This window comes from Penaeus japonicus, unplaced genomic scaffold (genome assembly GCF_977035675.1).
Source record: "Penaeus japonicus unplaced genomic scaffold, GWHDUDI00000001_assembly GWHDUDI00000009, whole genome shotgun sequence".
Taxonomy (NCBI): Eukaryota; Metazoa; Arthropoda; class Malacostraca; order Decapoda; family Penaeidae; genus Penaeus; species Penaeus japonicus.
The window spans coordinates 4387149-4397148 of record NW_028234411.1 but is presented as its reverse complement, the minus strand read 5'-3'; the positions used below and the strand labels follow the sequence as shown (position 1 = coordinate 4397148).

The 10000-nt window shown below is 38.9% G+C and overlaps 2 protein-coding genes across 9 annotated transcripts in view; one reads left to right on the top strand and one right to left on the bottom strand.

Moving 5' to 3' along the window:
- The window catches only part of LOC122252941 (uncharacterized), a 17121-nt gene extending 13508 nt beyond the window's left edge, over window positions 1-3613 (top strand). The window contains exons 6-7 of the mRNA XM_043015653.2: window positions 1781-1891; window positions 2467-3613. Of these exons, the coding sequence (XP_042871587.1) occupies window positions 1781-1891; window positions 2467-2655 (300 nt within the window). The 3' untranslated portion in view covers window positions 2656-3613. The remainder of the gene's footprint in view (window positions 1-1780; window positions 1892-2466) is intronic.
- The window catches only part of LOC122252940 (uncharacterized), a 7970-nt gene continuing 1577 nt past the window's right edge, over window positions 3608-10000 (bottom strand). For 3 of the 8 annotated variants that reach the window (XM_043015650.2, XM_086539570.1, XM_043015649.2), the window contains exons 2-4: window positions 8303-9357; window positions 7249-8198; window positions 3608-6484 (exon numbers count right to left, since the gene is read on the bottom strand). In XM_043015650.2, coding sequence (XP_042871584.2) covers window positions 6161-6484; window positions 7249-8198; window positions 8303-9329 — 2301 coding nt within the window. In that variant the 5' untranslated portion in view covers window positions 9330-9357 and the 3' untranslated portion in view covers window positions 3608-6160. The remainder of the gene's footprint in view (window positions 6485-7248; window positions 8199-8302; window positions 9358-10000) is intronic. The other 5 variants (XM_086539571.1, XM_086539574.1, XM_086539573.1 and 2 more) reach the window with 3 other exon arrangements.

Genomic DNA, 10000 nt, shown 5'->3' with positions numbered 1-10000 from the left:
TGTTTGTTTTCATGGAGGCAGAAGACGCAAGTATATCTTGATACTAGGAAGCCAAATTTTAAAAATTGGTGTTCTGTACAGTGGCTTTTTCAATTGATATGTTGAATTACTTACTTGTATTTGAACCAAATGTAGCAAATACATGGGTCAAATACAAATAGAAATGTGCAAATATTCATAGATAAATATTCTCAATTATAAATACAAGAGTTATCAATTTTTGTGTATTTGTAAATACAAATACACATACACATTTGAGTCGAGGCTGGGGAAGGTGTTAGAGGTGGCACCCACTTTGAGTGACAGTCCAAGGATGTTAGCCTCTAACAAACTGTTTGGGTGAAGGCATGGAACACATGTTCTCTAGGTCGGAATGATCAACTGCCACTATCATTGAGAGAACCGATACGATTGAGGCTGAGGAGGTTTCCCTCTTGAAGATGAGAATACCTAGTAGGGGTACTATTAGTGAGGATGGTTACACCTATTACTGATTGGCCTGCAGCTATGGTTATTATCTCCAGGGTGTAGCCATAGCCATCCTCAGAAGACTCCAGCCTTTAGTAGTAGATCTAGTTTCAGTTGATGAGTAGATAATGGTATTAAGTTTAGAAGAATTCATTTGGCTTCGTGTCTTATTCTATTTATGCTCCTACCGATATAATGTAAACTTGATGCGAAAGATATTTGATGTCAAACTTGCTCCTGTGGCTAATAGCTGTCCTTGGTTGAATACTTACATTGTTTTGGGGACTACAATACTGTATCTAACTGTGGTCAAGCTGGCTACAAGACATCTGTTGGTCCCCATGGCTCAGGAGCTGATACTCATAGCAAGAACAGCCTCCTTCTCTGGGACTTTGCTAAGTCACAGAGATTAACCCTCTCTGGACGAGTGGTGCACTATGGTACCGCGCATTCTAGGCCCGTTCGCTGGGTGACGCCATACAGCGTCGTTTATTTAAATTATTTAGGCCTATGCATTGTAACATGCAAGGCTGGAATGCCCCCATCGTGAGTGGGTTAAGGATCTCAGTGCCCCAACCCACATTAGTGGTCATTGTGCATCAGTGCAGCCAATGAGATTGAGTTCAGTGGCACTGATCATAGATTGGCTGGTGATCAGGGTTTGCATCGAACTCTGGCTCCTAGAACTCAGGCACTCTTGAGGAGGGAGGGACAAGGAATAACATATGAGGAATCTTGTTGAGAAGGTCGCAGGCTATTTCCTAGTAAATGACCTTCGCTCTGCCTAACAAGCCCTGAGAAAACTGATCTCGAAGCCCTCCCCACAGAAGACTGCAGTTCACTAATAGAATGGACAGATGGACTAAGCACATGTGGGGTCCTCAATTTTTTGTAATAAATAATCATAATAAAGCACAAATATAGTGTATACATTTACCCTCTCGTGACGGGTGTATTGTACGCGTACATTAGGGCCTTATGCCTGTTTGCTGGGGATATGGGCGATATTTTATTTTTATTTAATTTAGGCCTAAGCGTTCGTAAGCCCCGGCATTGTGACATGCAAGGCTGGAATGCCCCCTGTCGTGAATGGGTTAATCCAAGCTTCAACTAAGTACATAGCTGTCTTTTTTAATAATAATCATAATAATGATTATTATTAACATTATTTTTATTATCATTATCATTATTACTTTTTTAATAATAGTGATAATAATGATTATTATTACTTTTATTTTTATTATCATTATTACTATTGGAATGGAATGGAATGATTAATTACATATTTATTGTTACTTCTTACTTTGTGCAGGACATGTTTGATCCACATTGTTGGGGGAAGGAGTCCTATTATGATGAAATTGCACGCGTACAGAAGGAAGAAATGGACAGAAGAGAAAAGGAACGAAAGGATAAGACAAAGGTGAGTAACAAGTTGTGTTTATTTTAGAATCAGAGAAACATGTATGAGACAGGTATTTAGAAGTAAAATAAATTAGAAGTCAGATTTTTTCTTTCTCTCTTTCTTTCTTTCTTTCTTGCTGCTTATTACTTTATTTATGTGTCTTTGGCAATAAGTTTTAAAGTGTCTACTTTGTAATCATTATTATAGGGTTAGTATGATGATTATGTTTTCTTAGCTTTTAACAAGACTGTTACTGCATTATATGATTCATTCAATGAGAAAGCTTGTTTTCTTCGAGTGGAAATTTAATAAAGTTTGGAAGCATCAGTTTTCTTTCGATATATATTAATGCACTAACAGTAACAAACTTCAGATAGGAATATTAAGAGAAGCTTAAAAAGTTTTCAAAATCTTTAAAACTTCACATGTACTATGTCATTATTTTCTACCTTATTAATTTGTAATCATTTTATTTCATCATGTTTTGTAAGTCTGATTATACCTACTACTTAAAACCCCAGTCCTTCAATTATTCCAAGTAATAACAGACCATCTCATCATCATAATATCAATATCCTTTTTTCTACCAACAGGTGGACATAATCTCAGGTACCAAGAAACCCCAAGAGGAAGAAGCCAAGAAGAGAAAATCGCGTTTTGACCAAGGAGGACCTTCCACCAACATCCTCAAGCCTATGGTTGCTCCTCCGACGCTCACTTCAGTGCCATCTGGAACTAAAGCTACAATAGATGCTTTTGGAAGCTTGAAAAAGACCAAATAGTCATAGGAATCTTTTTGTTAACTTTTTTTTTCTCCTGTCTTTACCTTCACTGTATCTTCTGTGTTAAGAAGAAAAAAAAAGAGATTAAAAAATATGTAAATATTCCAGGCTCTCGTGATTTTGTTAAGACATTAATTTTAACATTTTATTTATTTTACCTTTTTTTTATTATTTTTTTTTTTAATATTGCTATGTTCTATACCGGGTTTTCTGAAAGTAGCAAACAGGTTTTGCTGACAGAACATTTATAAGACATTTCTGATTATTCCTCTTCACAAACTGCCACTGTGCTGGAGTTCATTTTATCTGTTCATTGTATCTGCGATTCCCTGTGAATGCGTTCCCCCATAAAGTATCTGGTGTGGATGCTTCTAGATTTTGTTATAGTGCAGTTACTTTATTTCACAAAGGTTCAATTTCCCAATTTTTTTTTCAATCCTGTCCCTCCAAGAGGTTGACGTCTTAAGTTGGAGCAGAAATCATTCTGAGAGTGGATACTCTGTTCTCTTCTCTGTTGAAGTGATCAAAAGATATAGATATATATATCTATATCTATATCTTTGACAACCTTCAACATACATATTATTGATACTTTTCATGTATTTTTACACTTCCCGTCAAAAAAGATCCCTGATGTTGCATTTATTAATGTTTACAAAATTCCTTCCACTAGTTTGTCCCATTTTTAATACATTGTCTAAAAGTGCAAATAAATTAGGTATAAAAATATAACTGATATTTAAAATGTCCCACCTCACGACCTCCCGTGGAATGAAGCAAGTAGGGCAGACGTATCAGTGATAGAATTTTATTTTTTGAAATATTTTTAGATATATTAGAGAGAAAGAGGAGTACCAGAATCTAGACTTAAGTGCTGGCTATTCCTTGTTCATAAATGCTGTAATGTATACAAATTATGTATACCACAATCAAGGGTAATAAAATATTCATATTATGTCTTGTAAATTTGTCACTACTCCTTTTTACAGAAATCTGCTATCAAGGTTTCTACGGATATAGTATTATTTGTGACTACTCTTACCAGTAAATTATTTATACATAATGCAAAAATATAAAACTATTTACATATCTACAGATATGAACAAGAAAGCACATCTTTCTTTGTTGTTAACAGAGATAAGCTCTATAAAAAAAAAAATATATAGAATAATAACAAAAGATTTTTTGAACAATAAAAGGTATACTTTCAAAAGTCAACACTTCATAGCTACCTATAAACAACATAAAAGCTTTTCCTAAACAGTAGGAATATCTGGCTGGATTCTGGTTTAAACCATTTTTTAAAGAGATTCCATTCTTTAACACAAAAGAACTATCAATAGCTTTTAAAACGTGAAGATTATCCAATGGGACTGAAACGAGGAAAAACACAAAGGTGAAATAACTTCTATCTCTTCTCAAGACGGCAGCAGAATGCCTGAGTTTCGTAGTAATGCATGTGTTATCATCAGTGCAGAATAAGAACAATTTGTGTGTCGTTTACTTCAGTGATATGATATGGCATATGTTCCAACAGTTGTAACAATTATCTATATATATAAACAAAAATAAAATAATAATAATAATTTAGTGTCTATGAAAGCAAAATATAGCTGAGGTACCTGACAGGTCTGTGCTATATGTCCAAACTGACTGTAACTTAGTAAGGGATAAATGAGAATGAATAACTTCACATAGCAAGAGATGTAATTGATGTGTCGCAGTGTTGTATCTTCATTACAATTACGTAATCAAGCATGATTAATCCACTGACTATGGGGCATATATTTACTTCATTTGGCCACAAGTCGGGCACTAGTACCATCTGCGAGGCACACCAGACAGTTTTATTGCAGAATGAGGGATTGACACACAACACATCAAGGCTTTCGCACACTTTCATTCACTTGATATAACAGGAGTCGTTTTTGTGTTTTATACTATATTATGAACCTTATTTATACATGCTAATTGACTAAGACTGTAGTGTAGGGTCCATAGCAGCTTCTTGTGTTCTTTACACTCAGTTTGACGAAAGTATTACAGTTCTGAGGGAGGACAAAAAGAGGAAGGAGGAAGGCAACCTATGCTTACAGCTGTTAGTGCCATAGCACAAAGCAGCCATACTAGCACAGGGCCACACTCCAGCCACTATGCAGTCTGGTTCACCTTTTTGTTTGCATTCTACACAACCGGTACTTTCAATCCAGAAGTTGGCATCTTGCTACGTGTCATCGCTCTCTGCAGCTAGTGCCTGACAGAGATCATGGATGGGTGTCTAAGGCTTTCTTTCTCGCTGATGGTAGGCGAGAGTGCCATTTATTACTTTTAGAGTGATTGATAAAAGTAATATAGGAAAACACTCTAAAGTATAAAAATTAGAGATTTACCAGCGACAGCACATTCCCATCACCTGGACCTCAGCAAAATTTCTCACTCTCGCCACATTCACGTCACCCGTGTCCAACGGATTAAGAACCACTGGTATGTCGGTCAAGAGCGGAGGATTTCCGTGATGTTCATGATCTGTTGCTTTTCTTCCGCATAATGAATACCACTGCAACCCAGAATATCATTTTTTTTTTTCTTCAACAAAAACCTCTTTGAAACACTACCACCAGTTTCCAACTTTATAGATGCCCAACTTCATCTACATGTACCACCATGGCATTGGAAAGTTTGTGGTAACACTGTGTATCTGGCACTGTTGGGGTTACCACATCTATTATTTTTGTACTAGACAAATTGGCAATTCTAATGGTTGCCTAAATACCCGCTGATCATCTTCAAGATGTTTGTCTGAGGTAATATCAAAATGTGTCAATTACATCTCTTGCCTTGCAAAAATATAATTCATTCTCATTCTCATTCCACGATTACCACAATGAACTATGTTCATTACTTTAACTTATCAATACATTTTGGACCAAGTCCAAATAAATAAGCTCTAATTAAGGTTTATCTTTAAAATACAGCATGGTCCATCTCATGCTTTCTAACAACGTACCAATATATTTTCTGCTCTACTTGTCACTTCTAATACTTACCAAGAGTGCACTGAACTCTTTAATAATTAAACAAAAAAACAAAAAAACATATGCAATATAATAACACTAACAATATTCTGTGAGACTAGCAAGTGCATTACCCTCTGTGTTTAAAGATGAAAATGTGATTGTTGCATAAATGGACTTGGAATTATTATCATTATCATTTAAGTCTAATGCAAATCGGCCACCACAAGCCACAAGCACAGTTTGACCAGTAAAGTGTCTTTTACAGCAGTCTTACTGCATTAAATAAGAACTGTATGAAGAAAACAGTTTAATGTACTGAATACATGCCATACAGAGCTGAAATGCACTCTCATTCTACATTAATACATAATGCAAAGTCTTGATGTGACAGCATAGTTTCAGGTTTTTTAATGAATCAATACTGTTATTTGTTGAGTCCCTCAATCACTGCAGAGCACATGTATACAGAAATGAGACTCCCTCACATTCTACTGGTGGTGTCTCTGTTGAAGGTGTTGGTGCTGCAACTGATGTTGGTGTTGCTGCTGTTGTTGCTGTTGTTGCTGCTGCTGTTGCTGCTGTTGTTGTTGCTGTTGTTGCTGTGGATGTGAGCTAGTGTGCTGATGATAATGAAGGAGATGCGGCAAGTGGTGATGGTGATGGTGAGTGACAGTCTTGTGGAGTGATATGGGCTCCAGTGGATGCGAAGGGGTACTCATACTCATGGGGGCCGAGACGGGCGTTGGAGTGGCGGCTGGTGATGACACTTGAGTTACTATGTGCTTCTGTAAGGACAGGGGCTCTGATATCTCCTGAAATCAAAAAAAGAAGTCTTGGTGAGAAGTTTCTCATGTATTTAATGGACTTGGCTTTGCAATTCCATTATTCAAAAGTCTTCATAAGTAGGTTATATTAAGTGACTGCATGGCCCATTTTGAAAAATTAAGCTTAATCTACCCAACCATAATCAAAATGTAAGGTTGTTGTTTCTTTCCAACTGTGTTATATCTGAAATAAACTAAGCTATGTTTGATTCCCTCTTGGACAATTCTGTATCACTTCCCACACCTGAATGAAGCCCATTGCAATCACAGTCAGCTGCTTCTATGCCACAAGGAAGAGAAAACCTAATATATTCATTACCTAATTTCTTCCCACATCAGGACTGACAAAATACATTCAATCTGCATCACCAAGAGTACTATCCAAGCCTTCATATATATCAGTGCCAATTACCTCCATCCCTAGGAACTCTTACACATCCTATACATGGTTACCATAGCAGATATGACATATATTCAAATGTATTCAAGATCCACACTATAGGTTTCAAATCTGTTTCACAAGAAGAATTACAGTCATCTTAATAACTTACTCTATGCATGACCCCAAGTTCTCTCTCTCTCTCTTATCTACCCTCAGAACTTTTGTCCTATACAACTGGACATTCCATTTAACTTCTAGTCAACTATCACAATATCCTCTAATTTTCTTCATATATTCATCCTCAAACTGGAAAAGAAACTGAAGTGAAAAATATCCTTTACTAGCAACAGTGAGTGGCCACCATACTTACTTGTCCCTCGGTTGAAGTAACAGACTTGTGCAATGAGAGAGGCTGCGTCAGCTGTGTCAGGTCCACAGTTGATAGCATGCCCGTAGTTCCATGACCTATGGGCACGTGGGGGAGGGTAGGATCCACATGTAACAGAGCAATTCCACTTCCTACTCCTACACTTGATGGCACTACTATATGTGACCCTGCCTGAACAAGCTGGGCCTGGGAAATGTGAGTTGGCTGACCCACAGCAACATTGGCGATAGCTTCACTGTTTTCTTGGTGTGATAGACTGTTGTTCAAACTTTCATTCTTAACTAGTCTAGTCGTTATATTGCGGGAAACGGATTCGGAATCTTCTCCGTTTAAAGTGTCGTCCCCTTTCCTCTTACGACGAGCTTTTGTACGTTGGGCAATGTTTTGACGCCGTGCCATTCGTTGTTCTGGGGTCTCGTTTGCTCTCCTTTTTCTCATTCGTTCTGCTGCTTTCAGGCGACGCACAGCTTTGGCCTCGTCACTCTCCGTAGCCCTTCTCAATCTCATTCGCTCTGCGGCCTTTTGTCTATCGACAACACGTTCTTCTGACGTCATGTTTGCTCGCCGACTTCTTGCTCTCGAAGCTGCTTCCAGACGTCTTCTCATCTTGTGCTCCTGATCTTCTGTTGCCCTTTTCCGTCTCATGCGTTCAGCTTCCCTTATTCTGCGTAATCTCTTTGCCTCGTCCGTTTCTCCGGCTCTTTTCTCCCTCATTCTCATGGCAATTCTAACTCTCCTTTCAGACTGCGCCTCTTCAGAGAGCTTAGGTCGTCGTCTCTTCGTGGTTTGGGGCTGAGGTGGGAGGCTGTTGGTCTCGTCAACCGCTGCTGGCTGTAGAACTACGACTTGGCTGCCTCCACTATCTGAAGGAGCAGTACCTTGTTTCATTGCTTGGAGTGATGCATTGACTTGTATGTTCATCATCAGTAGCTCTGTCAAAAATAAAAAAAAATGAAGAGTGAGTGAATAAATTGAACAGAGATTATTTGAGGCATCTATAAAAATATTATTGATATTTTATGAACTGAGTACCAACCTGCAATATCACCTGCAGTGTAATTATATTCAATCACTTCTTGGTCGTTGCCCGTTTTGTGTTGGGGATTTGTAACGACCGATTGGAGAGCTTGCCGCACCAAGTCACGCTGTGGCCCTGCCGTTTGCTGCGTCCCTTCTCCTTGCCCTGCTGACATTCCAATCCCTTCCATCTGCTCTGATTTCTCTTTTTTCAAATCTCTTGGATCTGCCTGTGAAGCGAGACATGCAGAGGAGACATTGGAAGCAGGTACGCCATCAGCTGGCATCATCTGCCCTTGTGATTGACTTGTAACCACTCCAGGACTTGATCCTGTAGTGAGTGACACTCCTGCTGACATTGTTGTGGCAGGCATGGTGGTGAGGTTAGTGGCAGCATTCTGCCTTACCATAGATGACTGTGTGTGTACCAGAGATGGGGCTTGAGAAGTATGATGCTGTGATGATATGCCACCATCTCCAACAGTTGATACCAATATAGCAGAGGGCCCTTGGACACCTATGACAGAATCTGCTACGCGAAAATATGGTGACCCTCGATCTGTTTGGTGGGCTGTCATGAGGGGCCCACTGTGTGAATGACTCACACCCTGAGTTACGACTGAATGGACATGAGGCAGAGGTTTGTGATGAGAGGTATGTGGAGTCAACTCCAGGGGGACCGCTTTCTCTGAAACGGTTGAGGCGTGAGAGGACAGATCCTGGGGTGTACTCTTTGAAAGGTGTGAAGTAATATTAGCTGTGTGACTGGGGCGAGCCAGGTACAAGGGGCTCTCATGGTCTATCTCTTTAACTACCGAGTGGTGGGACGAATGCAACCCTACTCTGTATGTCGGTATGTGAGCACTCAGGCCACCCTTGTGGGAAGATAAGTGTGGTGAGTTCTGGTCATGTGGCCCTCCTGACCCTGCTAGAGCAGCTGAGGATATAGTCGGAGCAGATGATGTAGCAGCTAGAGATGATTTGTGAGCAGCAATATGGGGACTTATGTGCTGAGTCTCCTTGCTAGTCTCTGTTCCTGTATACATCTTCAACAGTCAATCCAACTCATTTCTTCTGAAAAGAGATGAAAGAGCAATTAGAATGGTTTGATTAATTTCACTGACCAACAAAGTCAAACTCATTCATTCTCCAATATCTTAGCCTACAAATAGGGTATATATGACCTATCAAGCTTTAACCCATTCACACCGTTTGACGTACTGACACTTTTCGTGGTTTTTGCGTCAGACGCCAGCGACAAGACATCCGGCCAAGGCTGGCGCTCAGGGTGAGCGAGCAGGTAGCCTAGGCTCGTAGCTTGTGCACCCAAGAATCTCATGGCGTTAGCCTTAAGCTTTTGAAAACCCCGGCATTGCGACCGTTCAGAGCTGGAATCGCCCTGGTGTGAATGGGTTAAATTACAACTCCTTAATAGAAGCTTTCATCACTATACATAAAACTACTAGTTTCTGAATAATCAAAATTGAATCTGCACTATTTTCACATAAATCTATATTTATGGAGTTTTTAATAATACCTAACTGAATTAACATAAAATGTAAAATGTGTTAAAATGCATGACATTTATATGATTTTGGTGTGTTTTTAGTGATAAAAAGATATCCATACTTTAGAAACAATGATGTCATTTTTCTGTAGCATAATTTGGCTAAACTCACTTTAACCAATTGGTTGCGGTTTTAATAAAAAATGTATA